This window comes from Bufo gargarizans, chromosome 4 (assembly GCF_014858855.1).
Source record: "Bufo gargarizans isolate SCDJY-AF-19 chromosome 4, ASM1485885v1, whole genome shotgun sequence".
NCBI classification, from domain to species: Eukaryota; Metazoa; Chordata; class Amphibia; order Anura; family Bufonidae; genus Bufo; species Bufo gargarizans.
The window spans coordinates 308,944,626-308,959,376 of NC_058083.1; the positions used below are offsets into that span (position 1 = coordinate 308,944,626).

General features: G+C 44.3%; 1 protein-coding gene across 2 annotated transcripts in view; it reads left to right on the plus strand.

Moving 5' to 3' along the window:
- Positions 1–14,751, plus strand: part of NCOA7 (nuclear receptor coactivator 7) — a 208,769-nt gene that overhangs the window by 78,188 nt on the left and 115,830 nt on the right. For both annotated transcript variants that reach the window (XM_044289485.1, XM_044289486.1), the window contains exon 3: positions 9,930–10,132. In XM_044289485.1, the coding sequence (XP_044145420.1) occupies positions 9,930–10,132 (203 nt within the window). The remainder of the gene's footprint in view (positions 1–9,929; positions 10,133–14,751) is intronic.

Here is a 14,751-nt window from a genome sequence, read left to right on the forward strand (position 1 = left end):
TCATGCACAGCGCCCCCATCCCTTCAAAGCTGACCTACAGCAGTGAAGAAAAATGGCTGGGTTGTTATGGAAACCTGGTGTAAACAGTTTTTATGTGGAGACTAAGGGCCTGCCAGCTTCTATTGGCTGATAAGGGTCATGTGACCAGGCTTTAATTGGCTAATGCTTTTTTTGGGGAACATCTCAGGAACAGTACATGCTAGAGAGCGGAGACCCGGTCTAAAATCTCCCCAGACACCTTAAGTACCTGTGTGCCAAATTTCGTTATTGCGACGATGCGTACCTTTAGCATATATATATATATATATATATATATATATACCGTACTTTTCGCCCCATAAGACACACATTTTCCCCTCCTGCGTCTTATGGGGCGAATACTCATTAGTACTGGAGGACCAGGTAGCGGTGAAGGCTCTGTACTCACCGCTTCCTGGTCCTTGGCTGTCAGCTGGGAAGGCTGAACACAGCACAAGGGCGCCCTGTGACCTCACACTGTGTGCGCCAGGAGCAGGAGAGGTAAGTGGGTTTTTTATTTTGTGATATGAGGCTGAATTATGGCTGGGGGCTGATATGAGTCATGGGGTCTCATCTGAAGTCTGATTAGGGGTCTTTATATTGGGCTCTGATCTGAGGTCTGATTGGGGGTCATTCACATTGGGTTCTGATCTGAGATCTTATTAACATTAGGGATTGTTACGCTGAGCGCTCCGGGTCCCCTGCTGGCCTCGGAGCGCTCACAGCGTATGCCCCCATGCAGCACTCCAGTGTCTCGGCGTGTGCGTCCTCGCTCTCTAGGGCGCGCGTGCGCCGGGACTCTTAGATTCAAAGGGCCAGTGCACCAGTGATTGGTGCCTGGTCCAAAAGGGTTATTAAGGGTTAAGGTTTGTGAGAGGCAGTGCTGACTTAATTAGGCTGCACCTGTGCACTGCCCATTTATACCTTCTCCTCCCACAGCTTCCTGCCGGATCTTTGTGCCTTGTGCCTCAGAGAAAGCGTTCCACTGTGTTTGTTTGCCTTGCCTGTTGCCGAACCCGTTGCTACCGTCTACTCGCCTTTGAACCTTTGCCGCCTGCCCTGACCTCTGCTACGTCCGACTACGCTCTTGCCTTCTCCCTGTATACCACGCCTTATCAGCTGCCAGAGAGGTCGAGTTGTCACTAGGGGACACGACCTGGTAGTTACCGCCGCAGCAAATCCATCCCGCCTTGCGGCGGGCTCTGGTGAAGACCAGTAACTGCTTAGAACCGGTCCTTTAGTACAACCCGCGCCATCGCCTCTCTGGTCCAGAGGATCCACTACCTGTCCTGCCGGTACGTGACAGGGATCTTATTGAAGCTGAGAGCTGAGGTCTGATTAACATTGGGGGTCTGATTGCTGATCTGAGGTCTAAAGAAAAATATTTTTCTCTTATTGTCCTCCTCTAAAGCCTAGGTGCTTCTTATGGGCCGGTGCGTCTTATAAGGCGAAAAATGCGGCGTTTCCCTTCACATAATTTGTATGGTACACAGTATAAATACAGAATAGCATAATATATTCTAGGATGATGTAGTTATTATTTTACTCACTTATATAGCGCTGACATATTCTGCATCGCTTTACAGACATCATCATCAAGCTGTCTCCAGTGGAGCGCACAATCTAATTTCCCTATCAGTATGTCTTTGGAGTGTGGGAGGAAACCCATGCAAATACAGGGAGAACATACAAACTCCTTTCATTCAGATTCAAATCTAGAACCCCAGTGCTGCACTAATGCTAACCACTGTAAGGGCCCTATTACATCTACAGATTCTGCAGGCGATTGTTGGGAGGGAAGTGTTCCTTCGCGGCAATCACTAGCCATTACATGCAGCAATTTCCTCCTCAGTATGGGGACCATCGCTGGTCCCCATACTGAAGCACTATTTTCCGGCAGTGAGTGCTGATTACACGGCACGATATTTTTAAACATGTTGAAAAACTCTGATTGCCTGAAGCATGTGCATTTGCTCGTTCATCAGATAATCGGTGGCAGTATTATTCTGCCCGATCATCGTTTATCATAAGAACCCCTGTTAGCGATAATCTTAGCGATTATCTGTAGGTGTAATAGGACCTCAAGCATTATATCACCGCAGTGTTAATAATATATTACGGTTGACAAAAGACCTTGTAATTGCCTTTTGTTTGGTATGTCGGCCCAGCCAGTGTTATCAGATATGTCATTGTGTTCACCACTTGCTCATACACCATATGGGTGAAAGGGGACACAGTGACAAGTGTGGGTCATCTCTAGTGTATTGTTTGTGTCTTCAGAGAAACCATTCATGTTGTCTTCTTTCCCGTCTCCAGACATTCCACCTATTACACATTTCTCAGCACCTTTTTCACTGTGTGTTTTGCAAGTCTTTATCCGCATTAAATGGAATGTGTCGCCACGATCTTAGGGCACTTTCACACAAGCGTTATTCTTTTCCGGCATTGAGTTCCGTCCAAGGGCCTCAATACCGGAAAAGAACTGATAAGTTTTATCCTAATGCATTCTGAATGTAGAGCATTCCGTTCAGGATGCATCAGGGTGTCCTCAGTTCAGTATTTTTGCCTTTTCAGGACGGAAATACAGCAGCATGCTGCGGTTTTATCTGTCCAAAAAAAAACGGATCATTTTTTGCGGTCTGCGCATGCTCAGACCACAAAACAATGTGAAAAAAAAAAAAATGCTGACTCTATTTTTCCGGATTACACCGGAGAGACGGATCCGGCATTTCAATGCATTTGTCAGATCCATCAGTTTGCATACCTTTTGACGGATCTGGCAGACAGTTCTGGCGACGGAACTGTCTTCGGGAATCCTCTGTCGCAAGTGTGAAAGTACCCTTAGACTATTATCTGCAGTAGTACATGAGTAGTATTACAGATTTTTTTTTTCCTACTGACCCGGATTACCTGATTTCAGGGTTTAAAGCGGACAGAGGGGAAACGAGGGCAGTAGGAAAATAACCAAAGGTGACAAATTTACCCCTTTGCCACTCTCTCCCACTGTGTGCCCCCTGTCCTCCTGCCTGGCCCTGAAATGTCATGCATGCCCCAGTGACAGTTCAATTGGTGCTTGCGCTGTAGGGACAGTCATATTACACTTACTGTCAGCACTAAGCGATGGCAGTTCTGTTCTCTTTCTTCCCTGCACTCAGTAACTAACAAAGACATGCAGGGAAGAGAGAAATACGCTGCCAGCAGTCAGCAAGTCACAGCAACTAAGACAGTTTTGATAAATTAGGGCCATAGTCTTCAGCATTCGCCTTAAAGGGTAACTGTCATATTTTTATTTTATTTGACAGTTCATTAGGCATGTATACATGAGTTAGTCTGTCAATGATTGTCAAAAGATCTGTAATTACCCTGTAATTACCGCTTTTAAAAAATAATAATAATATCCCCTGTCCCTTTCCACTGCTCCTTTATAGGACCTTGCTATGGCTTGTCTGTCTTCCCTTTAGTATGAACAGAAGACAGCGGGGCGGTCCTTCACACTGCATGCCTGCATTAGGCTTCAGAGTGAGGAGGCGTGTCTCTCAGTAATCCAATCTGATTGGCTGGCAGGGAGCTGCTGGCTACAGCAAGTGTGTATGGGAAGTGAGGGAAAGCAGTTTTGGCCTCAGAGAACTGGCAGAGGAGCCAACTTTAGAAGGTCCTCATATTGTAAATGTTTAAACAGCCGTAACTAAGGGAAAAACTCAAGGAAAACAGTGATATGTGAAGAAACTAAAGATTGCAATATGCATAATGCTGCTGCTGCAGTAACATATGCTAAAATTGATTTTATTTATGAAAACATGACAGTTACAATTTAACAATGCTCAGGGTGCCTTTACATTTGGCAGATTTTGTTTCAGAGTTATCTGTGACTTTACTTTAAATTTTTATTTTTTTACTCACCTATGGTATATAGCGCTGACATATTCTGCAGCGCTTTACAGACAATAGCATCACTTATGGTTCCCATTGGAGATCACAATCTGACTAATAATTAATTCATCTGTGTCATGTAGCTTGTAAGCGCTCTCGGACAGGGTCCTCTGTTCTTCTCTACCTGTTTGTAAGTCATCTTGTTCTTACGTAATGTACTTGTTTTTGTATTATGTATTTATACCCTTTTCATACTGTTTGTACAGTGCCATGGAATAAATGGCCCTTTAATAATAATAATCATAATAATAATGTGAGTGGGGTTTTGGTGGCAAGCATGTGGATTTCTGCAAGCCCCATTTAGATTCATGGAACTAATTTTCAGCTGAAGAACTTTCACCTCACCCCTTCATGACATTCACAGTACATGTACGGCAAATAACGGCAGGTCTTTAAAGATGGCGCCCGCTCTGAGCGATCTCCATAGCTAGTGGGTGCCTGCTGTTTCATACAGCAGACACCCGCTGCTATTGTCCGCGATTGGCGATAATGCTGATTGAGCACATTTAACCCCTGAGATGCTGTGGTCAAATATGTCAGAAACCCGGAATGCCTCCTCCCAGCAGAGATCGGGGAAGGCTTTCCACTGCAGTAATGAGCCTGAGCATGTACTACGCTTCCAGGCTCGTTACTTGTATATTACAAATATATACTTGTAAATTACAATCTGATGATTGCATGTTGGAAATTCAAATCCCCCCTTTGCCCCCAAATCTAAATACTTAATAAAGAAATCAACATAATGGACATCGCTGTATGAAAATGCCATTACTATTAAAATAAAAAAAAGTTTAAAAAAAAAAGGTGAGTGGTAGTTATTTAGTTAGTTTTTTTTATTTTCAGGAAGCTTGTCAAAAAATTCATACAGTAACTGATATTTTTCACAATAGAAATGAGTTTCCCCTTAAAACTCATTAATATCGAAGGAAATATCACACATTTGCATTGCCCCTATACATTTTTTTTAATGATATTTACCATTAAGAATGTACCAATGAGCAAACATGTACAGCTTATTTTTAGTACTATAGACGATTATGTTAAAATGGTTTTGGACCAACCACTTGGACTCCCACCAATCACCTGAATGGGAATTCCAATTCCTCCATCCCCAAGGCATTTGAATGGAGATGAGGTCACTCATGTGCTGTGCTGCTCCATTCAGAATTTGTAGGCCTGATGGAGTAGAGTGCGCAGCTATCTTCGTTAGACCCATGATTAGGGCTCATTCACACGACCGTTATGGCTCTGTGACCATGCTGCGGACCACAAATATCGGTCTGCAATGCATGGCCCTGGCCTTGTGAATCCCATATTGCGGTGCGGATCCATTGACTTAAATGGGTCCACGATCCACAAAAAAATGGGTCCACGATCCACCACGGGCGTAGTGTTTCCGCAGGCTTCCGATCCGTGCCTTCACTCTCCAAAAGATAGGACATGTCCTATCTTTCACCATATCTTGTGGATCGCGGACCCATTCAAGTCCGTATCTGCAGCATGGATTGCACACAGCCAGTGCCCGTATATTGTGGTCCGCGATACGAGCACAGAGCTTTTACGGTCATGTGAATGAGCGCTTATTGAATGAAGTGTCGGAGAGTGTGCATGATCACTGCTTTAGGAGTTTAGGAGTAATTATTTCAGAAGACTTAAAGGTGGGAAGACAATGTAATGTAATAAAGCAGCAGGAAATGCCAGCAGAATGCTTGGATGTATAGGGAGAGGTATAAGCAGTAGAAAGATGGAGGTGCTCATGCCGCTGTACAGAACACTGGTGAGACCTCACTTGGAGTATTGTGCGCAGTACTGGAGGCCATATCTCCAGAAGGATATAGATACTCTAGAGAGAGTTCAGAGAAGAGCTACTAAACTAGTACATGGATTGCAGGATAAAACTTACCAGGAAAGGTTAAAAGACCTTAATATGTATAGCTTGGAAGAAAGACGAGACAGAGGGAATATAATAGAAACTTTTAAATACATAAAGGGAATCAACTCGGTAAAGGAGGAGAGCATATTTAAAAGAAGAAAAACTACCACAAGAGGACACAGTTTTAAATTAGAGGGGCAAAGGTTTAAAAGTAATATAAGGAAGTATTACTTTACTGAGAGGGTAGTGGATGCATGGAATAGCCTTCCTGCAGAAGTGGTAGCTGCAAATACAGTGAAGGAGTTTAAGCATGCATGGGATAGGCATAAGGCCATCCTTCATATAAGATAGGGCCAGGGACTATTCATAGTATTCAGATATATTGGGCAGACTAGATGGGCCAAATGGTTCTTATCTGCCGACACATTCTATGTTTCTATGTTTCTATCACTGCTCTATTAAAATGGAGCCTGGGATCTCTATTCTAGTGATTAGTGGAGGTTCCACCTGTCCATGTGCTCTAGTAAGGCGTATGGACATCATACAGGGAGGTCTTGCACCCAGAGCTCTTCTCTATGACTATGCCAGAACAAGAGGCAGACCCATCAGCTGTGTCCTGGTGGTCCACATACTGTACGTTAATCTCTTAAAGGAGTTGTCCAATTCGACATACGCTGTCAGTGGGGGTCAGACACCGTGCACACCCGCCAATCAGCTCTTCTGCTGTGGCTCCGGCACTACACAGCGCCATCTGTTGTCCAGTGGACGGAGCCGGTTACTGCAGGGACGCGCTCACTGACGTGAATAGGATTATTTATCAGATTCTACTACTGTGTGCTGAGTGGTTCTGCTTTCACTGTGTTCACTGAAAGCCACTAGTGTGTAACCAGATAGGAAAAAGGAAGTAAATGGAAATAAATCACAACCTTTATCCTCAAAGGTCTAAAATTTAGACAAAAGAGGCTATTCACAAATGGCTTCATAAGAGCAGATGTAATTCATTTGAAGCGCTCCTTATTGCTACAGGCGCTTGGTGTTAGACATATATGTCATTAGAAATCTAGTATCAGTACACTCAGTGTTCGCTTTTTAAATCAAATGTCCACATATAAAAAATTTCTGGCATTTCCCATTTTATCAGAAAAAATAGTAGGTAAATGAGGGGCACTCCGTATAAGGGAATACAAACACCAAGTGAAATAATGGCTAGATTTTATTAATCCTATAAACAAGCCAATGCAGGTGATTTACATATTATAAAAGTACGTTTTATTCATGATCTACTGAACCAAAATGACTAATAACATTATGTATTCATATCGCTGTATAGGGATTATAAGAAGCCAAAAAAAATAGAGTTTAGTGGGGTGACAGAAGCCCTTTAAGTAGCCGCCCTACTTGCTGGTAGACAGGTGATTTACATATTATAAAAGTACGTTTTATTCATGATCTACTGAACCAAAATGACTAATAACATTATGTATTCATATCGCTGTATAGGGATTATAAGAAGCCAAAAAAAATAGAGTTTAGTGGGGTGACAGAAGCCCTTTAAGAAAAATAAGCTGACTACTAAGACAGATAAGACATGTCCTTACATATAAGGCCTCTTGCACACGTCCCCTGGCCGGCGCATGCGGATTAAACGCTCTGCTGCCTCTGCCCTAGTGGGTAATGGAGTGCGCAGGCGCCGGATTTGTCATTGACTGGAGGATGGTATCTGAAGAACCGAGGGCGGGCCAGAGGGGTGAAAGGGGAGGGGTTTGATTTGAACAGCGCCGTGGAGCCTGGGCACCGGCCGCATAAACGCCGCCCCTGGGCACCTTCAGAACCTGATTAGCATATGGAATAAAAGCGTTTTTAAGAGAGAATAGGCGACGGACAGCAATATGAAAGGTAAGATTATAATATGGGGAATGTAATGGATATCATGATGTTTGTGGTGTATAATGGTCATTTTAGGTGAAAGACTCCCTTTAACCGCCTATATGTGAATATTCTATGTAATCCATGTATTCTATGTATTTTTACAAAAAAATTAGTTGATGTTTTCTGGATATATATTTTTGAAGACACGCCATGTATTCAAATTCTTGTCCTGGCTCTTTAACTTCCCCCTTTGTTTGGACTTTTAAACCAAGCCTCACTTGACTTCCTTAGTCAGAACATTCACTGTGGCCAGAGAGGGAAGAGGAATGAGTGAAATCTTTATCTAGGCTTATCAAGAGAAAAACTGAGCTGTCTTAGTGTTATCCTAATTCTACCAATCTGCTATTTTACTAACAGACAACATCTTTCCGTCACAGCTTGAGTAAACGGACAATAGGTTCCCTATCTATACAGGAGTTTTTATCACTCTTTGCTGACCGCTATAGAGGGACAATCTTTTATATTTTAAGTGGTATAGTACTGCCAAAAGGTCAAAAATTCTAAAAAAAGATGTGATGGATGTGTCCCTTTAAAATCAAACCTGTCTGACACTTCCTGTGAGATTCAGGTTATCCGCTAACACGTGGCTGAATTTACATTACATCTGTAGGTTTGGCATATACTATGCACTGGGAAAGTCTTCCAGCGCACACTCCAGCTTAGGCCTCATGCACACGACCGTTGTGTGCATCCGTGGCCGCTGTTCCGGTTTCCGTTTTTTTTTGCGGACCCATTGACTTTCAATGGGTCTGTGGAAAAATCGGAAAATGCACCGTTTGGCAGCCGCATCTGTGATCCGTGTTTCCTGGCCGTGAAAAAAATACGACCTGTCCTATTTTTTTCACGGCCAATGGGTCCGTGAAAAAACACGGATGCACACAAGATTGTCATCCGCGTCAGTGATCCGTGTCCATGATCCGTGTCCGTTTTTTCCTATCATTTCAATGGCAAACTTGACTTAGATTTTTTTTTCATTTTTCATGTCCGTGGATCCTCCAAAAATCAAGGAAGACCCACGGACAAAAAAACGGTCACGGATCACGGACCTACGGACCCTGTTTTTGCGGACCTTAAAAAAAAACGGTCGTGTGCATGAGGCCTTACTCATAGACTTTAATAGATATACGTTTGGCCTCTATACCTCATGGGGCTTTTTTTTTTACTTCTTTCAATGGTATTCATTAGCAGATGATCAACTAGATTGTTTCAAAGGTGATGATGTTTAATTCCCAGTGAAATCAATGGGCTGTCAATGGAATACATGGACCTGCACGGTCCTCAAATGAAACCACTCTCCTCATTGAATGGAGAAGAGATTCTTGTTAAGGGCCCATTCACATGACCATATATTTCTGTCTGTATCTGTTCCGCAACTTTGTGGAATGGATGCGGACCCATTCATTTTAGTGGGGCCGCCAAAGATGTGGACAGCACACCATGTGCTGCCCACATCCGTACTTCCGCTCCGTGGCCCTGCAAAAAAGATAGAACACGTCCTATTCGCATAACAGATACAGTCATCTGAATGAATCCTTACTATGGAAACCATGATGTTGTGATGGATCCATTGCCCAACAGATCCAAAAGTTTACCAGTGGGCTGGTATCGCCATTCCAGTATTTTTGACCCCAAGAATAGTGATAATGCTGAATGCTGTGCTAGATATGCTGTCAAAAGTGATAGAAATCAAAACTGAATCCCAAATGCATTTTCTAAACCCTAGTGTGATCAGGGCCTAAATCAGTTGGCTGTGTACACTCAAGGGGACTCATTTATCAAAACTGTCTAACAGGAAACTGTCTTAGGCCACCAAAAAAACGTATACGTTAAACGGATGCCTCAGAGACTGATGCCATACAATGGCATCCATTCACCATAGAGTTCCACTTTAAAAAAAAGTATACTTTTTTAATCCTTTTCTTTTGTAACGTCAAACGGAGGCATAAAAAGTGATGTAAATCCACCATTTGTTGCCCATAGCAACCAATCAGAGCTCACGTTTCATTTTTTCAGAAGACTTTAAGACATGAAAGGTGAGCTCTGATTGGCTGCTATGGGCAACTCTTAACACATTTCCTGTAAGTTTTGAGGCCCAAGGTTTGTGGCGAGTACATTTCTTGATACTTGGTACTGCACCTTTACATCAATAATAATGTACTCTTTCTTTGAACTTGTTCAGGTTGAAAAAGAGAAAGAGTTCAAAACAAAATCCAGAGCTTGCCACGAGTAATTCACAGGTCGACCCTCCACCCAGCAAAGACAGTCTGAAGGTGATTCTAGGACAAGTTCCTGAGAAAGTTCCCAGTCTTGATGAAGAAAAGAAAAAGAAAAAAGGGCAAGCGAAACAACTCCGCCGTAGTGAGAATAAAAAACATAGTTCAGGTATGAATCTGTCTCTTTGTAATACCGCTTTCATACAGTCAGTGTTTGATCAGTGATTTCCATCAGAAATTCTGAGCCAAAAACAGGTGCAGGTCAAAAACACAGAACAAGTGCAGATCTTTCCATTATACCTTATTTCAGTGTAGGCCTCACTCTTGGCTTTGGCTCATAATCACTGACTGAAATCACTGACCAAACACTGTGTGAATGCGGCCTAGCACTTTTTATATGCCTTAGGCCTCATGCACACGACCGTTGTGTGCATCCGTGGCCGTTGTGCCGTTTTCCGTTTTTTTTCGCGGACCCATTGACTTTCAATGGGTCCGTGGAAAAATCGGAAAATGCACCGTTTTGCAGCCGAGGCCGTGATCCGTGTATCCTGTCCGTCAAAAAAATATGACCTGTCCTATTTTTTTGACGGACAACGGTTCAAGGACCCATTCAAGTCAATGGGTCCGTGAAAGAACACGGATGCACACAAGATTGGCATCCGTGTCCGTGATCCGTGGCCGTAGGTTGCTTTCATACAGACGGATGCGGACAGCACACACAGAGCTCCATTGAAGTGAATAGGTCCGCATCCGAGCCGCCAAAACTGCAGCTCAAATGAGAACCAAAACAACGGCCGTGTGCATGAGGCCTAACACTTAGATACTGTGAATAGGTGAGGCTGTGTTCATATGTTTGTGATGATTTAGAGCGGGTTAGACAACCTCGGGCACTCCAGCTGTTGTGAAACTACAACTCCCAGCATGCATACTTCCTCTACTCTTCTCAGAACTCTCATAGAAATGAAAGGAGAATACTGGGAGGGAATTGTAGTTTTACAAGAGCTGGAGTGCCTAAGGTTGCTGACCTCTGATTTAGGCCTCATGCACGTGGCCGTTGTTTGGGTCTGCATCCGGAGCCACGGACCCATTAACTTTAATGGGGCTGCAAAAGATGCGGACAGCACTCCGTGTGCTGTCCGCATCTGTTGCAACATTCCGCGGCCCCGCTAAAAAATATAACATGTCCTATTCTTGTCCGTGCTTTGCGGACAAGAATAGGCATTTATATTGACGGTTGCCCGTTCCACAAATTGTGGAAGGCACACGGACGACTTCCGTTTTTTGTGGATCCACGTTTTCCGGACCGCAAAAAACGGCACGGTCGTAAGCATGTAGCCTTAGAATGTCATTCTGATTTATTACACTGTACTAGTTTATTACTGACCCTGGGTTCAGACCTGAGCGTTCTGAAAGGAGCGCTCTGTATGCGCGATTGTACCGGCGTTTACAATCGCGCATACAGAGACAAGCGAACGCCCATTGTCGCGCGTTCCCGAATATCGATGTACGGGAACGCGCGACAAAACGCCCCAAAAAAGCTCAAGAACTTGTTTGAGCGTCGGGCGTTTTACAGCGCGATCGTACGCGCTGTAAAACACCCAGGTGAGAACCATTCCCATAGGGAAGCATTGGTTTCTCCTTGTTGAGCGTTTTACAGCGCGTAGGGACACGCTGTAAAACGCTCAGGTGTGAGCTTAGGGTGAATGCTTGCCATATTTCGGCATTGAGATACAGAATGTTACTTGTTACATCCGATACTAACATTTTTAGTACAGATAATTCCATTGTAGTGAAATTGTGCCTTTTAGTTTTCAATTTTCAGCATGGATTTATGTTCTCAAAGCGATTCTCCAGTTTACAGTTTAAATATGACTAACTCCTTGAATAGCTCCTGGAATGCGCTGACAAAAAAACTATATTTTTTTCACGAAATATGCTATGATTAATAGAATGAAAGGTAACATTATTAATACTGCACAATGAATAACACAACATTTTTGACACAGAAAAAATCTATGGCAAATTGCTGTTTTTTTCCTTTACCTCAGGAAAGAGCTAACCCCTTAGTGACCCCCCAAATGCCTTTTTACGGCGGTCACTAAGGGGCCTTAGGCTGGGCTGCCACCAGGGGCGTAGCTAGAAATGCATGGACCCCATAGCAAAAACAATTTATGGCCCCCCCCCAGCCCCCACATATCTATCGGGCCTCCCACCACCCCTTCCAGAGCTCCCACCCAAACACCCATCCTAGATCTCCCACCGCCATGAGCAGTTTCACACTTGCAAGTAGTTTCACACTTGAGGCAGGACGGATCCGACAGGCTGTTCAGCCTGTCGGATCCGTCCTGCCGCTATTTCGCCTTGCTGTCACTCCATCCCCATTGACTATAATGGGAACGGGGATGGAGCTCCGGTGCAGCGCAGCAGTGTGCGATGAAAGGCTGGCGGCCGAAAAGTACTGCAAGTCTAACTTTTTCGTCCGGTGGCCTCTCAACGCGCAGTGCCGTGCTGCGCTGGAACTCCGCCCCATCCCCATTATAGTCAATGGGGACGGAGCAGCGGTCCAGCAAAATAGTGGCAGGACAGATCCGAAAGGCTGAACAGCCTGCCAGATCCGTCCTGCCGCAAGTGTAAAAGTACCCTTAGTCTGTCATATAAGGGGGGAGAAACTCCAGAACTAGAGTGTGCCCCCCAAAAGAAGGAAGGGGCGCCCTCTTATCATTGCTGGCATCTCTTTTTAACTTCAGATCATCAGACTCTCACTTACTTATTAGAGCACACACCCCTGTAGTGTCCACCATCAGACAGGGGAGGGAAGAAACCCCAGTTGGGGGGCACACTCTAGTTCTGGGATTTCTTCCCTCCCCTGTCTAATGGTGGACACTACAGGGGTGTGTGTGCTGTAAATTTGTAATTAGTGAGAGTCTGATAATCTGAATCCTGAAGTTAAAAAGAGCTGCCTGCAGACCTGCAATGCTAAGGAGGGCACCCTTTGCTTCTCTTGGGGGCCCCACTCTGCAGGCAGCTCTTTTTAACTTCAGAATTTAGATCAAGTATCTCAGAAATCATAAGTTCTCACTGCCTACCTCATTTGTGCTGATCGCCTGCTCTGACTGCTCCTGACTCCTCCCCGGCCAGACCCTTGCCGGCCTGGGCCACGGATGGACCGCCCACTAATTGTGCCCGCCTTCGGCCCCCCAGCCTGCCCTGCAGCTCCCAATGGATTCCGGAAGTTACTTGGGATTCCAATTTCCTGCGCTGCAGTGCTGGTGCATGGCTCACCCTCCGTCCCTCAGGTACGCCCCCGTTCCAGCCCCCTCCACCGCCTACCTCATTTGCCCCCGGATGGGCCCCCAGTGGCGTAGGGCCCCATAGCAATTGCTATGGCGATCCCTACACCACTGGCTGCCACCTTTTTATGGGTCTCCCATGCAGCGGAGAGCAGAGGTTTGTCTCTTACATAGGAGCTGTGCTCCTGCCGTAACAGTCCGCACCAGCAGGCAATAGTGCCCTCCGCATGTAAGTGGATGTGTGTAATGCAGGCTGGGACCTGGTATAGGCCCCAAGCCTGCCTTCAATGTTCTTCAGCAGGCTATGCCTCTCTGGCGCAGCCTGCTGGTCAATGTCAGTATACCACTGACATTAAATTGCAATGCACTATAGGGATGGGCATTGTATTTTGGAAGCAATGACACGATTGTCTGTTATAGTCCCCTTGTGGGACTATTAAGTGGTGAAAAAAAAAATCCAATTGAAAAAAATGCTTTTTTTTTTTTTTTTTTACAAATACCATGTACATTTTATCCCCTACTGTGAATGCCGTAAAATTGAATTGCTTATTTTTGCTTCGTCGCCACCAAAAAACTTAATAACAAGCCATGAAAAAGTGTTATTTCCCCAAAAGTGATACTAATGAAAACTACAAGTCATCCAACAAAAAATCAAGCCCTCACACAACTCCATAGAAAGAAAAATAAAAAAACGTTATTGGTATTGAGATGCAGTGATGCAAAAAGATTTTCTTTTTTTTTTAAAAAGGGGTTTTTATTGCAGAAAAGAAGTAAAATGTTAAAAATATATATAAATATTTGGTATCGCAGTAATCTTACTGACACAGAGAATAAAGATATCATATTATTTATGCCAAGAAATGAACGCCGCGAAACTTATAACGTAAAAACTCAGTTGCAGTATTGCTGTTTTTTCCCCATCTGCCTCCCAGAAAGAGTTAATAAAAGTTAGTTAATCAGAAAATTATGCGCACCCTAAAATGGCGCCATTAAAAACTACAAATTGTCCCGCAAAAACAAGCCCTCATACAGCTACATAGTTACAAAAGTTACAGCTCTTGGAATGTGACGATGAAAAATAAATGAAGAAAAAAGCTTGGTCAGTAAGGCCCAAAACAGGTTGGTCACTAAGGGATTAAAGGGGTTGTCTGCTTTATTTATATTCAGATCGGAGGGGGCCAACTGCCTACAACCCCGCCCATCAGCTGTTTGAAGAGAAGGCCGTGCTCGTACTAGCGCTGCCTTCTCTTCACTGTTTACCTGCTTGCCGTCGCAACAGTGATCAGGTGTAATTGCAACTAAGCTGTCCTATTCACTTCTATGGGACAGCTCCTTTATGTCCAAGTAAATAGGAAGGAGCTATAGAAGTGAATAGGACGGCTTAGTTGTAATTACACCTGCTTACCGCCACAGTTGCGACGGCGAGCAGGTAAACAGTGAAAAGAAGGCAGCGCTAGTACAAGCACGGCCTTCTCTTCAAACAGCTGATTGGCCGCCA